Source organism: Prionailurus bengalensis, chromosome D2 (assembly GCF_016509475.1).
Source record: "Prionailurus bengalensis isolate Pbe53 chromosome D2, Fcat_Pben_1.1_paternal_pri, whole genome shotgun sequence".
NCBI lineage: Eukaryota > Metazoa > Chordata > Mammalia > Carnivora > Felidae > Prionailurus > Prionailurus bengalensis.
Window position 1 is genome coordinate 16,846,963 of NC_057351.1, and position 22,820 is coordinate 16,869,782.

General features: G+C 43.5%; 1 protein-coding gene across 3 annotated transcripts in view; it reads left to right on the top strand.

The window, feature by feature from the left end:
• Nucleotides 1-2,865: 2,865 nt before the first annotated feature.
• EGLN1 (egl-9 family hypoxia inducible factor 1) overlaps nt 2,866-22,820 on the top strand; it is a 58,129-nt gene continuing 38,174 nt past the window's right edge. Inside the window, exon 1 of one of the 3 annotated variants that reach the window (XM_043596310.1) lies at nt 2,866-4,202. In XM_043596310.1, the coding sequence (XP_043452245.1) occupies nt 3,267-4,202 (936 nt within the window). In that variant the 5' untranslated portion in view covers nt 2,866-3,266. The remainder of the gene's footprint in view (nt 4,203-22,820) is intronic. The other 2 variants (XM_043596311.1, XM_043596313.1) reach the window with 2 other exon arrangements.

The window sequence follows — 22,820 nt, forward strand, 5'->3', positions numbered from 1 at the left end:
GCTCCAGGCCCTGAGCCATCAGCCCAGAGCCCGACGCGGGGCTCGAACTCCCGGACCGCGAGATCGTGACCTGGCTGAAGTCGGACGCTTAACCGACTGCGCCACCCAGGCGCCCCCAATTTGTGATTTAGTACACTTAATTGGAAAATGAAAGCTAATAAAAGACAAGATTCTTTTAACTAGGTATCAACGAAAATATAATGAAAAGAGCATGTGGAGATGTAAATACACTTGTTTGCACTATGTAGGTAATTCTTATGTAAACATTGCCAGAAGAGCAAATAGTAATTCTTAACAAATAATAATTCTAACAAATTACAAATAGTAATTCTTAACAAAATTGTTGCACTACTTTTAGTACCTACAAATAACTAAGTTTAGAAGAATCAAGTGTTTGTGGAATGAGTGTTCTCCAGTAAAGTTCCTGCCCTTGAGAATTGTTAAGAATCATTTATAATTAGGGTACCTGGGTGGCTCAGTCAGTTGAGCGTCTGACTTCGGTTCAGGCCATGATCTCATGGTTCGTGGGTTCAAGCCCCACGTCAGGCTCTGTGCTGACAGCTCAGAGCCTGGAGCACACTTCAGATTCTGTGTCTCCCTCTCTCTGCCCCTCCCCTGCTCACACTGTCTCTCTCAAAAATAAATAATAAGCATTAAAAAAATTGCAAGAAAAAAAGAATCATTTATAATTACCACAGCAAAAGGAGGCCTAAGAAGTATTTGGTTTTACTTGTATTGAAATTATACTTTATGGGGCGCCTGGGTGGCGCAGTCGGTTAAGCGTCCGACTTCAGCCAGGTCACGATCTCGTGGTCAGGGAGTTCGAGCCCCACGTCAGACTCTGGGCTGATGGCTCAGAGCCTGGAGCCTGTTTCCGATTCTGTGTCTCCCTCTCTCTCTGCCCCTCCCCCGTTCATGCTCTCTCTCTGTCCCAAAAATAAATAAACGTTGAAAAAAAAAATTAAAAAAAAAAAAAAAAAGAAATTATACTTTATATAATTTATGTATATCAAAAATGTTTGAAAAGTTTGCTTTCTTAAGCCATTAAATAGTTTCTTTACATTTTCAAGAATTTCTAAACTAATTTGCTTGGAATCTGGATTAGTGCAAAGGGCGGACCCAGCAATTCCTTTTTCTTTGTCCCCTTTCCATCCTATCCATCCCACTCTTTGTGGACACTTGGTCCAAATTCTAGGTTGTCCTTTTTCGTTTACAAGTCTACTCCCTGCACTGGACTACATATACACCTCCTGAGTATAACTAGTGTAACTAGTTCATTTGTATGCCAAGGACTGTGGCATGTAGCACCCTCCGAATACATTTGTTGAAAAGCCTAATTAGTAGTATCTGAAACAATATTTTACTCTATTTAATAAAGCTCTGGGATACACAAGTGAGACTGATTCAGATCTTGATTCTTTACAGACAGTTGGGTTTTTAGTTTGGTTTAGAATTTGAAGCTGTGAGTATAACATTTACCTCGGTTTCCCAAAGTCCAAACTAATTGGAATTACTGTCCTCTTTCACCAGGCTGGATTCCCAGGAAACTGTTCATTTATATAGAGGAACTTAATTACACTTTTGAGTTCTGTATAGTTGGTGAAGAGCTTTGATGTTTTGGATTCAGGCTAATTTCTTAAAAAATATTCTACAAAGTGGTTTATAATTATTCCTTATATTCTTCTGCCTTTGACCTACACCTTTCAACTTTTATGTTGTCTGAACGACCATCACCTCAAGGACTGACGACGTTACTTGCAATCTATTCAGACGACATGAAAGCCTAGCACAGAATTTCCACATTAGCAGGTGTTCAATAAAAATTCTGACAATCAAAATCGCAGCTCTTTTTATTCTTAAATGGCGTGGGGAAAGAAATCTTTGGCTTATTTCTGATAAGGTTTTCACGTTATATAAAACAAAGAACCGTATTCATCTGCGTACCAGCGACTGTCAATACGAGATTTTTTTTCTTTTAAGACGTTAACGTAGCAGTGTTCATTGACCACCAAAGCCCAATTCTCAGTAGTTTCATCCGTTTGAATTTAAGTGCCTGAATGTGGATACCGGAATGCGCATTAACTCATCGAACTTGGTAGCCAAAAATTTCTTCACAAGGTTTTGACACTCGCCAAGATTTCACAGGGCTTAGAAATGGTTTTTAAAACATTTAAACAAAACTTCAGCACCTTTAAATGTAGCTCGAACGGGGCATAGGGGCTTGGATAAACACCGCAGCAATAATTAGTACTTTTAACCATTTCAGGCCTCGAAATGGGGGCTGTGTTGGTGTGATGGGAAAAGCAGCCTTGGAATCTGACAGAGTCTAATTCCTGGATTCCGTCCAGTCCTGCGTGACCTTGGGCCAGTTACTTTACTTCTCTGAATTTCCGTTTCCTCCTAGGCAAAAAACCAGGCGAGAGCCACCTTGCAGCGTAGGCTGGAGCGCGCCTAGCGCACACCGGGTGGGCCCTAAACAAATAGCAGCCATCTTCTGGTCCCCCGCTCGGCGCCGCAACCGCCAGCAGGTGTAGGCACCGTCCGCGGCGTAGGGCCCGGCGGCGGCCGAGCGGCCCCGCCCTTCCGCCCTCCCCGGCCTGCCCCTCGGCGTCCCCGCGCCGGCCTCCGCGTCCCGAGCCCGCCCCGGGCGGAGCCCGCAGAGGGGCGGGGGCAGGGCGCCGGGACCCGATTCCGAGGCCCAGCCCCGCCGAGCCGCGTGCGGGGGAGCGGAGGCGGCCCCGGCGCCGCCCGCGCCCGAGCGTGTGTGCTCGGCCGCCGCCCCCTCGGCCCTCCCCTCGGCCCTCCCCTCGGCCCCCTCCGCCCTCGCGCGCCGCCCGCCCGGGTCGCGGCGGGGCCGTGGTGTACGTGCAGAGCGCGCAGAGCGAGTGGCGCCCGCACGCCCTGCGCTCTTCCACAGGCCGGGCCGGGCAGCCCCGGACGGTGAGGCGGCGGCGGCTGCCGGGGCGGCCGATCTCGCGCGTCCGGGCCCGCGTGCCCGAGCGGAGGTCGCCGTCCGCCGCGCAGGCCGCGGTCCCTCAGCTCGCGGCAGCGATGAGGCGCTGAGGCGGCCGCCGGCGCTGCGCGGCAGGACCCGAGGACGAGGCAGCGGCCGGGCCGAGAGCGCGGGGCGCCGGCCTCCCTCAGGCGAGGAGTGGCGGGTGCGTGGCGCAGTGACGGCCTCGGCCGCTCCGCCCGTTCCCCGGCCCCGGGCGAGGCCCTCCGGCCGCCACCCGTCCTGCTCGGCCGCCGTCGCCAACGCCGCCGCCATGGCTAATGACAGCGGCGGGCCCGGCGGGCCGAGCCCGAGCGAGCGAGACCGGCAGTACTGCGAGCTGTGCGGGAAGATGGAGAACCTGCTGCGCTGCAGCCGCTGCCGCAGCTCCTTCTACTGCAGCAAGGAGCACCAGCGCCAGGACTGGAAGAAGCACAAGCTAGTGTGCCAGGGCGGCGAGGGCGCCCCGGGCCCCGGAGCGGGCCAGCACCGGCACCCCGGCTCCGCGCCGCCCGGCTCCGCGCCGCCGCCCAGGGCCGGCGGGGCCGGGGCCAGGGAGGCCAGGAAGGCAGTGCCGCGCCGGGACAGCGCCGCCGCCGTCGAGAATGCGGGCGCGCGGGCCGCCGGGGACGCGGCCAAGGCAAAGGCCAAGCCCGCGGCCGACCCCGCGGCGGCCGCTCCCCCGCTTCGCGCGGCTGCAGGCGGCCAGGGCCAGGCGGCGGCGGCGGCGGCGGCGGCCGAGGTGGAGCCCGCGAAGGAGGAGGCGCTGGCCCGCGCGTCGCAGTACCAGGAGAAGGCGAACCTGTACCCGCCGAGCAACACGCCGGGCGAGGGGCTGAGCCACGGCGGCGGCCTGCGGCCCAACGGGCAGACGAAGCCCCTGCCGGCGCTGAAGCTGGCGCTGGAGTACATCGTGCCGTGCATGAACAAGCACGGCATCTGTGTGGTGGACGACTTCCTGGGCAAGGAGACCGGGCAGCAGATCGGCGAGGAGGTGCGCGCCCTGCACGACACCGGCAAGTTCACGGACGGGCAGCTGGTCAGCCAGAAGAGTGACTCGTCCAAGGACATCCGAGGCGATAAGATCACCTGGATCGAGGGCAAGGAGCCCGGCTGCGAAACCATCGGGCTGCTCATGAGCAGCATGGACGACCTGATCCGCCACTGTAACGGGAAGCTGGGCAACTACAAAATCAATGGCCGGACGAAAGTAAGTGAGTGCTAGAGGGTGGCGCTGGACATCTCTTACTGGGCGGGCAGCCCCCCTGCCCGGCGACGGGAGCCGCTCAGGGCAGAGGAGCATGGCTTCTCTGTATAAAAGTAATTTCCTTCTTGTGTAGCACCCCCATAAGAAAAAGGGATTTAATCCGTGCAGTAGGTGCTTATCTAGGTAGCTGCTTTCTCTGTGTCCACTATTTTCCACTTAACTGCCCGTTGACAAGCCTCTCTAAGTGCATGGTTTTGTGGCTAAACTTAGGCCCTCCCTTTCACTTGGCTTTTTTTTTCCCCCCTCCTTTTCCCTTGCACTGTTAGTCCATTCAAACCCGACTGGAGTTTTAGCCTCCCGGTTTGGGGATATTAGGGTAGGACCCAAAGCAAGAGCTGGTTCTGGATATGCCTTGTGTCTGCATATGCCCCTCAATTCTCTGTGGTGTTGGAGCCAGGGGTCAGATTGTGGTTTACAGAGTGGAATGCTGTGTTTAGTTTAAGAATCTGCCAACTTGCCCACGAAAAGATAAACTTAAAATAGGCATGTAGTCCAAAGACTCCTCATGTTCAGGAGCTTGGCTGCTCCCCTCTCTCTATTGCTCTTTCCCCCCCTTCCTGTCTCTTCTGTTTTGAAACCCACTACAAAAAACGGGGAAAGAAGTATTTCCGTCTTTAGACCTTTCAGTGTAGGTAGGTTACATTTTTAGCAGAGGTTTCCTTTATTTGCTTTGTTAGTGTAATCCTCCTGTTGAAAAAGCTGTGTTGTAGCTTCCTGGAAGAAAAAAACAACAACAACACGGAATTGGAGCAGGAGGGAGGGCTGGTTCTGAAGTCTCAATTTGGTGGAATCTCTTTGTTTTCTCTTGTTTTTCCCCAACAGATTCTTTAGTTCGTACCTACTCTAATCCTTCTTCTCTCCTCTAGATGGTAAATGGGAGAGTCTTCCCTCCTTAATACTCTCTCCCAGTTCTTTTTCATTTTACTTCCCAGGTCTTAATCTTTTCTTTGTATCCGGCTCCTCCCCAGGCCACCCTGCTCCACCCTCCTCCACCATCAATCTCTGTCTGATTTTTTGAGTTTTGAGAGCTTGTCTTAGGAGATCATCACATGTGTGTGTTTGTGCACGCATGCTGACTCTTGCCTCTGGTTCTTTTGTGTGTTGTCAGGGCGTCTTTTTTAGCTGTCGTTGTGGGTGACTCTCAGGCTGCCTGAAAGGCTGAGCATAAGGCAATGAGGAAAGTTCTAAACATGAAAATCTTGTGGGGGAAAATACAACGCCAAGTCTGACTTATATATTGCCGCTTTATTAGTGGATGAAGGCACATGTCTGAAGGTCATGTAGTTTGAAAAAAAACTGAGCAGTTTCTTAATACTAAGCTGGAAGAGAAAAAGGGGTCTGATTAGACCTCAGTCTTGGTCTTCAATGAGAATTTCATTTAAATTTAAAAAAAACAAAAACTTTGTCATAGATCAGATCTGAATATAGTCACGGACTCTAGAGCAGGACAGGAACTAGCTTGAAGGGATATTAATATAGCTCTGTGCGGACTGACCAGAGTAGTTAGTTGAGGCATAAGCTTAAGGTGAAGTCCTGAAGAAGTTAATGTCCTAAATCTTCCTTGATCTGCTTTCCTTAGTTAATTTAGCTTTCCAAGTTAAGCTAAGCCCTCTCCTATTCTCCCTGTTTTCACCTGTCCTCAGGGAAGGGACAGGTGTTAGAGCTGTTAGTCAGCCCAGCTGTTAGAGAAGTTGCTTGTCATGGGGAGCTCCTTCCTCAGGTGTCCTAGTGGTTGAAGGGAGCAGTAGTTGAGGTTTTAAATCACTTGACTGCACATACTGTCATATGATAAAGGACTTCCTGAAGGACGGTCAGACTGTTAAGCTCTTTGGATTGATCTTTCCTTACATTAATTTTCAGGGCACAGTTTGAAAATCTGTGAGTTATTGTTGGGAATCCCCTTCATTGTATTTGGTTGAGAGAGTTTTTGTTAAGCGTGTTTAATCATGTAATTTTAGTATTGCTTAAAAAAACACCAAAAACAAATATCTTGCTGTGAGGGAATGGGAAGGCAATCAGATTATTAGCCACCATGCATTGAGCTAGCACAGTGGACTAGGTACCAGATTAAGCCCAGGAGACACATGATCACAGTAATCTTCATCCTATGAAGTAGGTAGTAGTATTCCTAATTTCCATTTGAGAAGGTTTCAGGTCTGACTCGCCTAAGGCCTACCACTTAATGATAACCTCACTGGGATTCAAATTTAGGTCCTTCAGATATCAAGCCCCAGGCTTTTCTACTACTGTGCATGTAGGTAGGATATAGATAAGATGTAGATTACCTAGCATACTGGAACTAAAATTTGGTAGATTTTATTGACAGTGGTAGTCTTGTATGTGAATAACTGTACTTTATGGTTAGGCTCTATAAACTTTTTATTAGGTGACTACACAATGCTTATTTCAAATGTTTATTTCAGTGACTGCAAAGCCATTTTAAAACTAGCTATTTCAGTGTTGGTCATTTCAGGATAACTTGTAAGAGGGGCAGAATATGGGTACACAATGGGATTAGAGAGAGGGTCTTCAATGAAGAATTCTGTTGTCCTTTACAACACTAGAGTGATTTAAAAAGTTACTTGCGTCAAACGTGTAGTGTTTTTCTCACTTAGCTCTTCACAGCAACTCTGTAAAATAGATTGTTGATATGTTATTCCTGTGTGTAGGTTAGAAAAGTGAGTCTCAGGGAATCGTGCACTTGTTGGAAATCATGCAGCATACCAGGACTTAAACTGAAGTTTTCTGACCAAGATTCTGATGTCCTTTTTTATTTTTATTATCTACTGTGTGGTCTTTGTGTGTCTGAGGGCCTGATAATCAGATGAGGTATAATTGGTTGTGGCTCATTGAGCGTTAGACTCTGATTTCCCCCAAGTTTCTACTTCAGGCATGCTTATCTGGCTCACTGTTTGTCCAACTGCTTTAAAAGAGGAATTGCAAGGGAAGGATGAAGTAATACACAAGGACACTGATGTAACCCGCGTCAAGTTTCCACTTTCTCTGGTCCTTTTATTGGGATTTTCCCCTCTTTTGCCCTTAGACTGACCTTTGATCCTTTTCCTTTCTCATACCCTTTCTTTAGCTGGCAGTGGTGTTCAGGAGGGAGAAATCATGGTCTGCTGATTTGTGGACTTAAGAAATCATAAGGGCCTTGACTTGGGTGGAGATAGACAAGAAGCGCAGACCAGCGGGGATCACGGGGAAATGCCGAACCTTAAGGGAGTGATAAAATAGGTTGAGGCTACGAAGAAGGCCATATATATCTAAGATTTTTTTGTTAGTGTCGTAGTTGGTCTGCTGTGGCTGATTATGGCTTTTAGAGCAAAGAATAGGATGAGGATTATCATCACTGCTGTAGACATGTGACAGTCCTAGATGTTACAAACCAAACCAAACTTCCTTATCAATCCACTTCTGCCACTTTCCTCTGTATTCTTGACATCCACCATGTATAAAGGGGAGCAGCCTGTTCAATGTTTTAATAGCTAAATCAGTCTTAAAGATCAAAGTCCGTTATTCTGTATGCAAAAAGGTTGAAAACATGGCAGCTGCAGTAATAACAGTTTCACTGTAGTGCTTTACAGTTAAAAGAGATTCGTTTGGACTGAAAGAGTGGTCTTCATGGGTTGTTACGGAATCAAGGTCAACTTTGTAGGAAAATGTATAATGAGTTAGTTTGCATGTAGTTCACATATAACGTAACTCCTTTAACTGTAAAGGAATTTCATTAAAAATCTTTTTTAATGTTTATTCATTTTTGAGAGAGAGAGAGAGAGAGAGAGAGAGAGAGGCAGAGAGAAAGGGAGACACAGAAACCAAAGCAGGCTCCAGGTTCTAAGCCATCAGCACAGAGCCCAATGCGGGGCTTGAACTCAGGAACCGTGAGATCATGACCTGAGCCGAAGTTGGACGCTTAACCAACTAAGCCACCCCTGCGCCCTAAGGAATTTTATTTTAAATCAAAAGGAGTTTGGGGGCACCTGGATGGCTCAATCAGTCAAGCGTCTCACTCTTGATTTTGGCTCAGGTCGTGATCTCATGGTTCATGGGATCGAGCCCCGTGTTGGGCTCTGCACTGACAGCATGGAGCCTGCTTAGGATTCTCTGTCTCTGTCTCTGTCTCTGTCTCTCTTTCCCTCCCTCCCTCCCTCCCTCTCTCCCCCACTCGCGCATGCGCTCTCTCTCTCAAAATTAGAAATTGAACAAAAAAACAACTTTAAATCAAAAGGGGCTTTTTGTTTGCACGTTGATAATTCTTCACTCATCTATTACCTAGTAAGCTGCAAAAATATCCCATGAGACCTTAGTCACACAAGAGGACAGCATCTGAACGTGGAAGGAGGCTGGACTTTGTGCTGCTGTTCAGTCTGGCTGGGCTCCTGGATCAGCCACTGTTTCTGTGTCCTTGAGCCACTTGCTTAATATTTCTGAGCTTCGGTGAATGACTCCATTTGCACAGTGGCATTAAATCCATACCTGCCTTTTCTGCCTTGCGGGCTTGCTGTGAGGAGTACACATAATTATACATATAAAGGCACTTTTTAAAATTTGAAGCAAGGTTGTGAAACCTTTGTTAACTATTACTCTTCTCATCATAAAAGTTTTCAGTTTTTCTGATTCTTTCTGGAAGAGTTCTATGCTTTTCCTGTGTTTTCCCCACTTATAACCCAGAGGGGAAGAGTCCGAGAATGATCACCCATGTTTGACATGACCACTACCACTACCCCCCACCAACACATTCGTTTCTTTTTTAAACAGAGGAAATAAGTCCCAGAGAGGTTAAGTGACTTGTTCAAGGTCATAGAGCTCCTTACTGACAAATCAGACTGACGTTTGATTCACTTCTTTCTTACACCTGCGACTTTTTGCTGCATCTCTTGGAAAAATGGACATACTCCTACTTAACTAATTTTGGTGTATTTTATACCATTTTTGAGAATTGCTTGAACATTTATAACTTCCCTTTTCTTTTCCCTCTGATTCCTCTCATTGTACACTTTGGCTTATCTGACCTATTTAAAATTTTCCTCCTTTGGTTAATTCCTCCCTCATTTCCCCAGATGTTCTTTATTCACCTTCTTTTCTCTCCTCCAACATTCAAGCCATCTTCCTGAAGGAGGCCTACCCTCTCATGTTTCCTTAGTAGGAACTGTCTTTCCATACTCTGCATTTCTGATTTACACTTTCATTCTGTTTTCCTCCCCCTTCCTTTTTTCACTATCAGACTGCAAATCTATGTTTGTTCATCTTCTCCAATGTTTTCTGAAGCCTGTGCCTTGCTGGTATGCCTTTGGATAGTGTTATCAGCTTAGTCTTTTTTTTTTTTTTTAGAGAAAACGTAAGGGAGAGGGGCAGAGAGAGAATCTTTTTTTTTTTTTTTTAATGTTTATTATTTTGTGTGTGTGTGAGAGAGAGAGAGCATGTGAGCAGGTGAAGGGCAGAGAGGGAGGGAGGGAGAGAGAATCCCAAGCAGGCTCCTTGTTTTCAGCACAGAGCCTGACGTAAGCTTGATCCCACAACCCTGGGATCATGACCTTAGCGGAAATCAAGAGTTGGATGCGCATCTGACTGAGCCACCGGGTGCTCCTATTTAATGTTTTGCTTTGCTCCTGTTTCGTTTTTTTTTGCTTTAGACTTTAAAGTGAAACCAAATGTTTCAGTCCCTTTCATTTGAATCCATGCTTGGAGGGTTTTCATAGATGCAGTTTACTACTGTGCTTGCATTTTGCTACCATGCTTGTGTGCTGTCTCCTTTTCCACTGTGCCCTTGTTTCTGTACTTGAAACCCTGTAACTATGGGATGGCATTCCTGTCATTATTTGAACCATATTCCTAGCTTTTCTTGGACTCTTATTCCAGCTGAAAGCCTTCCGTTCTGAAAAACAAAACAAAACAAAAACAAACAAAAGAGTCTTCCCTTAAACTATTTTTTTTTTTTTTTGCACTTGTATTTCCTGGTCAAACTCTGAACTGTTCTGCCACCTTTATGGGAATGTCTTCTACTTTGTTATCACATTTTCCCAGAACCAACTCAGATTTCTGTTTCCAAAGAGCTTAAATAGTATCTGTAGTCTCTATTTGCTCATTAACACCGCTAGAACCTTTTCATGTGTTCGGAGTCCTCATTTTCCTTACTCAGTGTCCCCAATCCCATTTCTTTACAAAAGTGAAGTGTATGTATTCTTGGTTCCCCCTTATTCCTGTCCTCTGAGTCCTGTTTTGATAATCTCTTCCGTCCTTCGTTCATTCACCAAATATGAAGTGAGTACTTTGCGGTTCTAGGAGTTAGGATTACCTTAGCAACAACAAAAAAGCCCTCGTTCTCACGGGGCTTACATTCTACTTGAGGTGGGCGAAAGGTGGGGAGAGACTGTCAATAAACAAGTGTGTAAGTAAATATACAACATGTTAGGTGGCAAATATTAAGGCAGAAGGTAAACAAGGCCAACATTAAGGCAAAAAGTAAACAGGGGGTACTCTCTTAGGATCCGTAAAGTAGTAAGATGATATTTAAGGAGACGCTTGAACAAAACGAGGACCTGGCTTATGTGGATACATGCAAGAAGAACATTGCAAGTAAAGATACTACAGAGCAGATACAACAGTGCTCGGTGTGTTGGGAATACTGTGGTTAAAGCAGAGCGAGGGAGGGGGTGTGGTAAGGATGCAGTCAGTGAAGCAGTGGGAGAAGAAGGAAGAGCAGTTCATGTAGGATTTTGCCTCGTAGGCAGGAACGGTGGGTTTTATCCTAGGTGATGGGGAGGCCATTGGGGAGTTTGTTTTAAAAGCTCTCTGTGGCTGCCGGGTTGGAGTAGACTGGAGGGGAGCAAGAACACCAGTGAGGAAATCCTTGTAGTCGTCTAGGCTCTAGAAGACGGTGGCTTAAATCAGAGTAGCAACTGCAGACATGGTGAAAACGGGTTGGGTTCTGGGTATATTTTCAAAGTAGAGTCAGTGAGATTCGCTGATGGATTTGACGTGAGGTGTGAAAGAAAGGAAGGCGTCAGAGTGACTCCAAGGGTTTTGGCTTGAGCATTGGGAGGAAATAATTATTATTTTGTTTTGCCCTAACTCTCTGCCTTTCTTCTCTTGCCCCACTTTTTCAGTTTCTATTTATAGCAGCTTGTTGACACTTATTTTGCAGCCAGAGCGGCAGAAAAAAGTTCTGCGCTCTTCTTTTGCACATTCCTTCAAGTTGGCTGTGCTCGCTGCTACCGTTGTTGACCTTACAGCCCATCTTTTCTTCTCCAGAGGCTTTATGGCTTCCTTGCACAGTGTGCGCTCCCGTCAGCCCTACCGCGGGGGCTGCCTGCAGGGATTGCTGCGGGAAACCTTGCCGCATTTCTGGTGCTGTCCGCAAGCCTGGCTGTGCCTCCTCGCGTGAACTGCTCACTTAAGATGGCTGACAGATACAAATCATGTAAAAAGAATTGCACGGATTGGGAAAGTCTAGGGAAACACTGGGGAAAATTGAGTGGTTCAACGTGAGAGACAAGCAAAGACGTAGATTAAATGTCCAGATAAAGTCAGAAATAAAACACCTTCATGTAAATATGCTGTGGAAACTCAAACGATATTAGAAAATTGAGAAGAGCTAGAAGGAATATAAAATATCAAAAGTAATCCCATTGACATATAGAGATAACACAGGATGATGTGATAGCTTCCTGTAGTAAGGAAGGAGGGGATAAATTCATGATCGCTTGGGGACCATATTAAGTGGTCTGAAAAGAGGCCAGAGAAATAGTTCTCATGCCCTTATTAATAAGTTCCCATTAGAATATTGTATCCAGGACTTTGAAGGATAAGAAGCCTTGGTTTTGACTCCAGGGTGAGGGGAGGGCCCAGAAGTATGGTTGAACATTAGGTTATTGTGTATGAAATGGTTTTAAAATTTTTAAACCTGAAGAGTCGAACATGAGCTTATAGAATCCAGGAATCTGTACTCTCAATTTAATTCAAACAACTTCAGTTTAGGACTAAATAATAAAACCTAGGTAGGAAATAGCAGATCTAGCCAATTAATTGGAAAGGTCTAATGAGGATTTTGGAGTAATCAGAGGTTGACCATGCATCTGAATTTTTTCTCAGTATAGGTACTCAGTTCTCATCTATAAATGGTAACTAGAAGTTCAGAGTCTATAGTTTTGTCTTATAATTATCCTTCATTCTAGCTCTAGAAAGTTTTTACCTTCTGTTGTGGCTTCCTCTGACTTCTTAGCACTATTCCTCTGAAATAGGTGTCTTAAAAGTTACTTTTTTTTTTTAATGTTTATTTATTTTTGAGAAAGAGAGAGAGACAGAGTGCAAGTGAAGGAGCAGAGAGAGAGGGAGACACAGAATCTGAAGCAGGCTCTAGGCTCCCAGCTGTCAGCACAGAACCTGACGCAGGGCTCGGACTCAGGAACCGTGAGATCATGACCTGAGCCGAAGTCAGACACTTAACCGACTGAGCCACCCAGGCAGCGCTAACTATAGTTTTTTCTTGAAGTTCAGTTCTTAATTTTCTCCTCATCGCTGTCAGAAGACACAGGTAGGAAGAACTTGAAACATCTCTGTTTCTATACTTTTCTTTTGCCTATTGCTACATAATAAACTGCCCCAAAACGTAGTGACTTAAAACAGTACGGATTTATTATCTCAATTCCTGTAAATCAGGAATCTGGGCACAGCCTAGCTTCATCCTTGCCTTCACTGTTCCTCAAGATGTCGGCAAGGGTCTGCACTCTCCTACCAAGGCTTGAATGGGGTGTGTCTGCTTTCAAGCTCGCTCTCTGGATGTTGGGGGCATTCATTTTCTCATGGGTTTTTGGACTGAGGGCCTCAGTTCCTTGCCGTGTGGGTCTCTCCAACACAGGGACTCGCTTCATCAAAGCGTGCAAGCCAAGAATGCCCCAGCAAGACTGAAGTCGCAGGCTTTTGCAGCCTAACCACGGAGACATCCATCACCTGTACAGGATTCTTTTGTTAGCAGCAAGTCACAAGATTGATTCCACACTCAAGGGGAAGCAATTACACAGGGTGTGAATGCCATTTCTTAAGTTGACTCTTCCTTTGCCACGTGTGCCCCTTAAATGTTACTGTTCTTCATGGTCTGTGGTTTGTCTTCTCTCTTTGCTCTAGTCAACACATTTTTCTCCCTGGCTGATTACCACTTTGCGCTTGGGAAGCTCACAGGTTCTTAGGGTAGTTTGCCTGTGTTCAAAGCCTGGTTTAGCTACTTAATTGTGCTCCGATTTTAGGCACATTTTCTAACAATTAAAGCATCAGCTTCCTCATTGGTATAATAGGAGTTAATAGCGCCTAATTCAATAATGTTTGTTTGAAGATAGATGAGATAATGCATGAGAAATGCTCAGCAGGTGATCAGTTAGTGCTCATTTAATATTAGTTGTAACTGTAATAATAATGGAAGGAGGAGAACAAGGAGAGGAACAACCATGACTTCAGCTAGTAGGATTTGTCAGAGTCCTTGATCTGGCCTTACCCTGGCATCTGCAGAGGACTAATGGAAACCTTCACCTGAATGTTCTGGAAGTACTGCAAACTCAGCATGGTTAAGACTGAAGCGCCCTCCCAAGTTTCCTCTTGGAGGGGATGAGGGTTGGTGGGGCTATGTGGTGGGAAGAGTGGGGGAGCAGGTTTAAAACTGGTCCTGTCTTTGAACTGCATTTATGTTTTCAACAACTATTTACAGAGTGCCCAGGATATGCCAGGGTCAGTGCTAGGCAAGTCAAGGTCATTCTCTCTGCCATTCTGGAGTTTTATTGTCCGAGGGGAGACAACCTTGAGCCAGCAATACCATGTGTGGTGGATGTTGATCAGATGTACAAGATCCTATGGGAGCTTGTTCGAGGGGCCCTAATAGCCTGCACGCCAGAGAAGGTCTCCCGGAAGAAGCAGTTCTTTAGACTGATGCTTCCAGCAGTTCAGTCAATTTCAGTGGAGGAAGTCCATTGAAAGTCTCCAGGTCTGAAAAGAGCGTGATGTTTCAGAAGAACATACCTTTTTTTATGACTATGGGAATTTTACCTATTTAAAAATTATTTCCTACCTGTGTCTTGTCCCTGTTTCCATTTACACTGCCCTGCTGAGACCCATCTTTTTTTCTGTCTAGATTATTACAAAAGTATTTTTTTTTCTCTTTTCGTGTGTTTCCTTTCCTGTCCATTCTCTCTTGGTGTTACTTTCCGAAAACACAGATCATATTGTTGTCCTGCTTGAAAATATTTGTTTCCTCCAGAGTCTTGATATGCCATACAATTTTTTTTTTTAAAAAACATCATTTCTCGGGGCGCCTGGGTGGCGCAGTCGGTTAAGCGTCCGACTTCAGCCAGGTCACGATCTCGCGGTCCGTGAGTTCGAGCCCCGCGTCGGGCTCTGGGCTGATGGCTCAGAGCCTGGAGCCTGTTTCAGATTCTGTGTCTTCCTCTCTCTCTGCTCCTCCCCCTTTCATGCTCTGTCTCTCTCTGTCCCAAAAATAAAACAAAACAAAACAAAACAAAAAAAAACATTATTTCTCATCGTATATTTTCTACTCCTGCCACGGGAGGCTTCTGGCAGGTTCCTTGAACCTGCATTTGCTTTCTGCCTCTGTCCATTTCCCTGGCTCTTTCTATGTGGAAAGGTGGTAGGGGGGTTTCTGTGAGTGGAGTTTTGCCCCAGTCGCTAAGCAGAGTTACAATTCTATCCTATGTGTTGCTGTTGCTGTGACACTTCTTATCAATGATAGCGTGCTTTCTACAGTGGTGGGACTCCTGTCCTAAACGTGAGCCACTTGAGGATGGGACCCCTGTCTTATCCGTGCCGCACAATGCTCATCAGGTGAGGCATCCAGTAAGTATCATATTTAAATTTCCACTGCCCTATTTTGATTGAGGTTTTGATTACTTTGCACCTGGATTGTTACACAGTATTATTATTTGTTTCTTAATTCACTCTTTTCCATGTACTACTTGTATCCATCTTTTATAAATTCAACATTTGTCGAAAGCTTACTCAGAAATCGCCGGAGTTTTATGAAAAAAAATTTTTTTTAAATATTTTTATTTATTTTTGAGAGAGAGACAGAGAGACAGAGTACAAGCGAGGGCGGGGCAGAGAGAGAGGGAGACACAGAATCCGAAGCAGGCTCCAGGCTCTGAGCTGTCAGCACAGAGCCCGACGAGGGGCTTGAACTCATGAACTGTGAGATCATGACCTGAGCTGAAGTTGGACGCTTCGACTGAGCCACCCAGGCGCCCCATCTCCTGAGTTTTACTTAAAGGAGACAGTTTGATTCTTATGCACATAATGCTCACCGATGGCCTACAACCACACCATCTGTCCGTTGGTCTTCGCTTCTCCTCTTTGACAAATGCGCTACTTCTGCCAGCCTGTTTTCTTCCTGTTGCCCTTCTCACTCCGCCCAGCACATCTGTGAATTCTTTCACTGGTTTATGACTCGCACGCCCTGCTCCAGCAATTTAAATCTTTTGCGTTCTTTAAGACCTAGCTTAAATCCCATTCCCAAATATCTCCTTGAACACTGTGCCTCCTCCGATCTCTCTTCTCAAACACTTCGTACACCATTTATTCCTGATGTATCTTCTCCAGAAAGAAGGGCAGAGGGGCTGTTTATATAGCGTTCTGACTTATGCAAAGCACCTTTTGTTGTTGTTCATGGTTTTTATTATTCACATAAGAACACTTAGTCGTACCCGACTGCCCTGCACCACAGCACACCTCACCCTGCTCCCCCTTATTTCCGTCTCATTTCTAAATCTACAGTAAGGGGTTTAGAAAGTCCGTGAGGGTTTCTGTCCTATTGTGGTCAGCTTTCCTTTCTGTGCTTACTGTGCTGCTTCTAGTCCCTATTTTTCCAGATAAAAATAACCCAGCCCAATATGGCCTAAACTATTTTTAACTCCTAAGTCTGGGTGCTGTGAAGATAAAATGAAGTTTCATGCCATTGCCTAGGCCCAAAGTCAGTTGATCGGGTTACAGATGGCTGTAGAATCCTGCCCGTCCGTGAATCTCAAGGGGGACGGGCCTGCGTGCGTATCTTCCCTCCCTCTCCCCCATCAGTGGCATGAGAATCCCCAGGGAACATGCGTCACTTCAAAACAAAGCAACATAATAAACATGATGTTGAAAGTGACCCCTTGTGTATTCTTCTGCATGACCTGGAAGAGAGAAGCTTATGGCTAGCAAGCTGACACGAAGTTCAAGTTGACATTGATACCATGTGATTAATATACAAAGTAAAAATTTTCAAGAGCAAACTTTGAAACTTCTAAAATTATCCTACTTTTGATTTGGTTTTAGAACTATATTCAGAATTTCAGATAACATTAAAGATGGTTTAAGAGTGATATTTAACACCAGAGGACATGGGTTAAACAAGGTGAGACATACTTCTTTATGATCAGAAAACCTGTGACTTTAGCCACATTCAAGCATTCGATCAGTTTGGGGGAAACCGTCGACTTAACTGTTCCAAGAGGGCACCAGTAGTGCCGATGATGGAAACCTGTCAGTGTCATGGTCATTTGAATTTGGCCTTGACACGTATTCGGACATTCGTATGCTTAAAAAGAGTTGCATTTCCTAATTTTGCTGAATTTTGGTGCTTAAAATGTGTTTTCCTTCTCTGAGTACAGTCTTGGGGTTGGTAAGGAAGGGAACCTGAGATTTCATATTTACTGCAGATAATTCATGTGTGAAAGAATGGTTGTAGTTTTGGTGCATACAGCCTGGAGTATTGTGTATTTTTTGAATAAAGAAAACTTAGACTAAAAATCATGTATAATAATAAAATAGCATCCTTCCCCAATAGCTTAGGAGTTTGTTTTTTTTTTTTTTTCAAAGTAATTATGCATGTTCGTGGTTTATAACTTTGTATTGCTTCTGGACCCCTTTGGGAATCTAATGGAAGCTGTGCAGTTTTTTACCCCAATGAAGAACATGCATGTAAAGTTTTGCTTATTATAACACGCATCATAGACTCAACATTAAGAACACTTGTTACAAGAAGGGTTCTAAAAGAGTAAAACAAACATTTTTAAGCATTTAAAAATTAAATGTTTATGGTAGAGTGAATTTCTTTTTTATTTAAAAATTTTTTTAATGTTTATTTTTGAGAGAGAAAGAGAGACAGTGCAAGCAGGGGAGAGGCAGAGAGAGAGGGAGACACAGAATCCAAAGCAGGCTTCAGGCTCCCAGCTGTCAGCACAGAGTCCGACACGGGGCTTGAACTCAGGAACCATGAGGTCATGACCTGAGCTGAAGTCAGACGCTTAACCAGCTGAGCCACTCAGGCGCCCCCAGGTTTCTTTATTTATTCAGTTGCTGTTCCTCCCCTGTGTCTGTAGAACTGTGCCTTGGATTTTCCCCCCATGGTAGTACTCAAGTTGTAGAGACCCAGATAATGGGATATAATTTAAAACTAGTGGTCTATATGTATGGACTTCTGAAAGATGTTTGCCTCATACAATCTGAATATAATAAAACAAAACAAAGTTAACTGGCATGTACCAAGGTGGAAACCATAACCTTAGTACTTCTCTAAGCAGGTGCTGGGTTAAGCCTTGCTTTAGTATTCTAGATGTACAGTTCCATAAGACTGAGAACCTTTACCAGAAATGATTAACGCTGCATTGTGTTTCTTTCTCTCTTTTCTCTTCCCTTTATACTGTCTTATTCCCTGCTCCCATTGCGTGTGTTCATGTGTCTTTTGCTTTTATTTTGGTTTCTTACTTGTAACTAGCATTTCAGTAAGATTAATTTGAATTTTTAAAAAATAAAAACCTCAGTAACAGTGTACCAGGGGCCCAGGAGTAGGGGTACTCTCTTACTAACAAAAATGAAACTAGAATTTATTGGTTGGTTTTATTTATATTAAAAATAGTTCCTAGAATTGTTAAGATCTAAAGCATCTCTTGATAGTTTTGGTAGAAAGTATCTTTAAAATATGTAAGAACAATTTGTTCATATTGCTGTTTCCAGGAACTGTGTTTTGATGTTGCATGACAACAGTGAGGTATTTCTCTAATCTATACTTACTGTAAAGGTTCCTGCAGGTGTTTCTTTGTCTTAGAATTGTCTCGAGAAAGGGAGGACAGTAGGGAAAAGAGGTGATTGTTGACAGGAGCCAGGAATGGGAATAGACTGGCCACCCTGCTCTGGGTTCTTGTCCTCTTTCTCTCAGTGCTGAGCAAATCACTCAGCACCTCTCCCAGTTACTTTATCGATGCAGTGGGAATCATATTGACCTAGTTAAAGGAGATATGTTGAATATGATTATTGTAAGAAGTTTTTTTTAATTTTTTTAATTATTATTTTTTTAAGATTTTATTAAGTAATCTCCACACCCAGTGTAGGGGCTTGAACCCACAAGACCGAGATCAAGAGTCGCACGCTCTCACTAACTGAGCCAGCCAGGAACCCCCATAAGAAACTCTTAAAAAAGTGATTATATTTTTAGCTTTCTGCAGCACCTTTTCAAATTGTTAGGACTTGGCCTTGACTCTAGACCTTTGTTCTCCTGCCTCATGTTGATTAACATTAGCATCACAAGTTAAAGTTCATTGTAGATTCTGAATTCTTGACTTGTCTTTAATGGGATACCAGAACCGTATTTTTATTTTGGGGTTCTTTTTTGTTTGTTTTATTTTATTCCCAGTTAGTTAACCTATGTTGTTACATCAGCTTAAAGGTGTATGATATAGTGATTCAACAATTGTATACATTAGTCAGAGCTCATCGTGGTAAGTAACCCCTTCACCTAGTTCATCAGTCCCCACCACCCACCTCCCCTCTGGTGGCCATGAGCTTGTTTTCTATAGTTACAGTTTTTTGGTTTGTCTCTTTTTTTCTTTGTTCATTTGTTTTGTTTCTTCAATTCCAAATAGGAGTGAAATCATATGGTATTTGTCTTTCTCTGACTGACTTACATTGCTTAGTATTATATTATACTCTCTAGCTCCATCCATGTCGTTGCAAATGGCAAGATTTCATTCTTTTTATGGCTGAGTAATATTCCATTATACATATACGTATACACACACACACACACACACACACACACATCTTTGTACATTCATGTATCAGCTGAATGGATACTTGGGCTGCTTCCCTATTTTGGCTATTGTAAATAATGCTGCAATAAACATAGGGGCGCATATGTCTTTCCGAATTAGTATTGTTGTATTCTTTGGGAAAATACCCAGTAGTGGAATTACAGGATCTTAGCGTAATTCTATTTTTAATTTTTTGAGGAACCTCAAAAAATGGTTGCACCACAAGTGGCTGCACCAGTTTGCATTCCTTGCAGCAGTGCACAAGGATTCCATTTTCTCTGCATTCTCACCAACACTTGTTTCTCGTGTTTTTGATTTTAGCCATTCTGACAGATACGAAGTGATGCCTCATTGTAGTTTTGATTTCTAATTCCCTGATGATTAGTGATGTTGAACATCTTTTCATGCATCTGTATGTCTTCTTTGGAGAAATGTCCGTTAATATCTTTGGCCAAGTTTTTAATTGGATTATTTGGTTTTTTTGGTGTTGGATTATATTTTGGGGGATACTAACCCTGTATCACATACGTCATTTGCAGATAACTTCTCCTCTTCAGTAGGTTGTCTTTTAGTTTTGTTGATTGTTTCCTTTGCTGTGCAAGAACCTTTTTATTTTGATGTAGTGCCAAGAGTTTATTTTGTTTTTTTTTTTTTCCCCTCGCCTCTGGAGACTTATGTAAGAAAATGTTGCTATGGCCAATATCAGAGAAATTACTGCCTGTGTTCTCTTCTAGGATTTTTATGGTTTCAGGTCTCACATTTAATCCATTTTGGTTCTTAATCCATTTTGAATTTATTTTTATACATGGTTTAAGAAAGTGGTCCAGTTTCATTCTTCTGCATGTAGCTGACCAGTTTTCCCAACACCATTTGCAGAATCTTATTTTTAATTAAAATGTATTTAATGTTGATTAGGCAGTTGGCACATAGCCTTGACACTAAAAAAAGAAATGGTCCGTTGATAAGGGCATCTTGCACTGAATTTCAGGTAGTTGTGTTACATCATGGATAATGAAATAACAGACACGGACACTTTGATCAAAGCATTTTTCTCTCTCTTGGCCCTCTTTCCCCCCCACTCTCTTCACTCTGCCACTCTATGTCCTCTTAGCAGAATGAAGTCAGATGGCAGTGAATATTTTATTTATTATTAATTTAATTACTTAAGGTGCATCTAAAAAATTGAATCTTTTAGGTGTTAATTTTAGAAGCTAGTCATGCATACAAATTAGGTAGTGCCTATAAAATGATTGGATCAGATCTCACATAAGTGAGTTTATACTTATTTTATAGTTTTTATTGGTGATGTACACATAGATCCGGTTGTTTTGTAATTTGTTGGTATTAGTATTTCTTTTATTTACCATAGTGTCTATGGCTTAATAAGCTTTTATTTCATTATTTTTTTATGTTCATTTACTCTTGAGAGAGGGAGAGAGTGCCCGCACATGAGCAGGGGAGGGGCAGAGAGACCGGGACACAGAATCCGAAGCGGGCTCCGGGTTATCAGCTGTCAGCACAGAACGTGACGTGGGGCTCAAACTCATGTAGGATGAGAGATCATGACCTGAGCGGAAGTCTGCCGCTCAACCAACTGAGCCACCTAGGCACCCCAACAAAAAGCTTTTAAAACAAAATCCTAAAAGTTAATTTTTAATTCCCTAAAATGATGGAAAGTGTTTGGCGTTAACTAGTTATTTTTCAGCCATGCTTTATGGCTTCTTTTTACCCTTAATTTATCATATCATCTTGTGGCTGTCATCAATTCCTAGAGTTACTTTGGTGTCTGCTCTGTTGAATTTGACTCATGATATTTGTGCTCATAGTGAAAGATGCATTTTAAGAAGCCTGTGTTCCCCTTGATTTAAGAAATTGCTTGGGGATGCCTGGGTGGCTCAGTCAGTTGACTCTTGATCAGCAGCTCAGGTTGTGATCCACCGTTGTGAGATTGGAGCCCCGTGTTGGGCTGTGCACCGAGTGTGGAGCCTGTTTGGGATTCTCTCTCTCTCAATCTCCCTCTCTCTCTCTGAATAAACAAATAAATATTAAGAAATTGCTTGTAGATTCCACACTTTTTTTTTTTCTAAAATTGATCGTTCTTGACAGTTGAAACATGAAACCATTGAAACTTTGCATATTATAGGAAGCAGCTTTACTATGTTTTGACTCTGGTTAAGATTATTTTAGTTGTTTACAAAGGAAATAAAACTTACTTGAAAGTAAGGAATGGAAGGGCGAGTGAAGTTAAACGGCACGTGTCCATAACTGAATTTTTCTTATAGAAATATATCTATCCAGATATTATAGAAGAGTAATTGCTTTGAATTTTACAAATACTTTGGATAATTTAGTAATTAATATTGCTTAAATACGTGGTAATTTTAAGACTTTTTTAATGTTCATTTATTTTTTTGAGAGAGAGAAGGGGAGACAGGATCTGAAGCAGGCTCTGTGCTGTCATGGCAGAGCCTGACATGGGGTTCAAATTCAGGAACCGTGAGATCAGGACCTGAGCCGAAGTTGGACGCTTAAATGACTGAGCCACCCAAGCGCCCCAGCTTTATGTGTTTCTGATGAAAAGTAATACAGCGCTTCAAAATACATGAAGCAGAAACTGATGGAATAGAAAAAAAGCAATAGACAAATTAAAAATTAAAGGTGAAGATTTCAGTGCTTAGTTCTAGTCATTGTTATAGCTATAACAGTTATGTATAAAATAGAGGAAAATCAATAAGGGTGAGAAGACTTCATCACTATCAACCAACTTGACCTAATTGACATCTGTTGAAAACAGAAAATCTTTGTGACCTTGAGATAGGCGGAGATTTTTCAGGACAAAACAAAAAGATGAACCATAAAAGAAAAAAACTGACAAATTGGACTCAAACATGAAAGCCTTTTGCTTATAGAAAAATACCGCTTAAAAAAAAAAGATGATATTTTCTCTCTTTTGAGAGAAAATGTTTATAAAACATAATATCTAATAAATCTGGAATATATGCTTTTTAAAAAATATAAGCATATATTGTAATCTACATATACAGACATAAAACAGGAAAGAAATAACCACTGTTAATGTCTTAATATTTACTTTTTTCTCTCTTTGGGTTTTGCTATTATGGCTAACTTGTTCTTCATAATTTGCTCTTAAGTTTTTGTTACTTAGTTTTTGTGTTCTTTTATGAAAAATTTCTTTAAATGGGGGTTGCCTGGTTGGCTCAGTCAGTTGAGCCTCTGACTTTGGCTCAGGTTATGATCTCACGGTTCATGGGTTCAAGGCCTGTGTCGGGCTTTGCTGACAGCTCAGAACCTGGAGCCTGCTTTGGATTCTGTGTCTCCCTCTCTCTCTGCCCCTCCCCCACTCATGCTCACTCGCTCTCTCAAAAAATGAGTAAACATTAAAAAAATTTTTTTAAGTCAAACAGCAGTCAAGGTGATTCATTAGATATTGGAGTCATGGAGATAGATGAGTCTGCTCGCTTAGGTAACAACAGAGAGC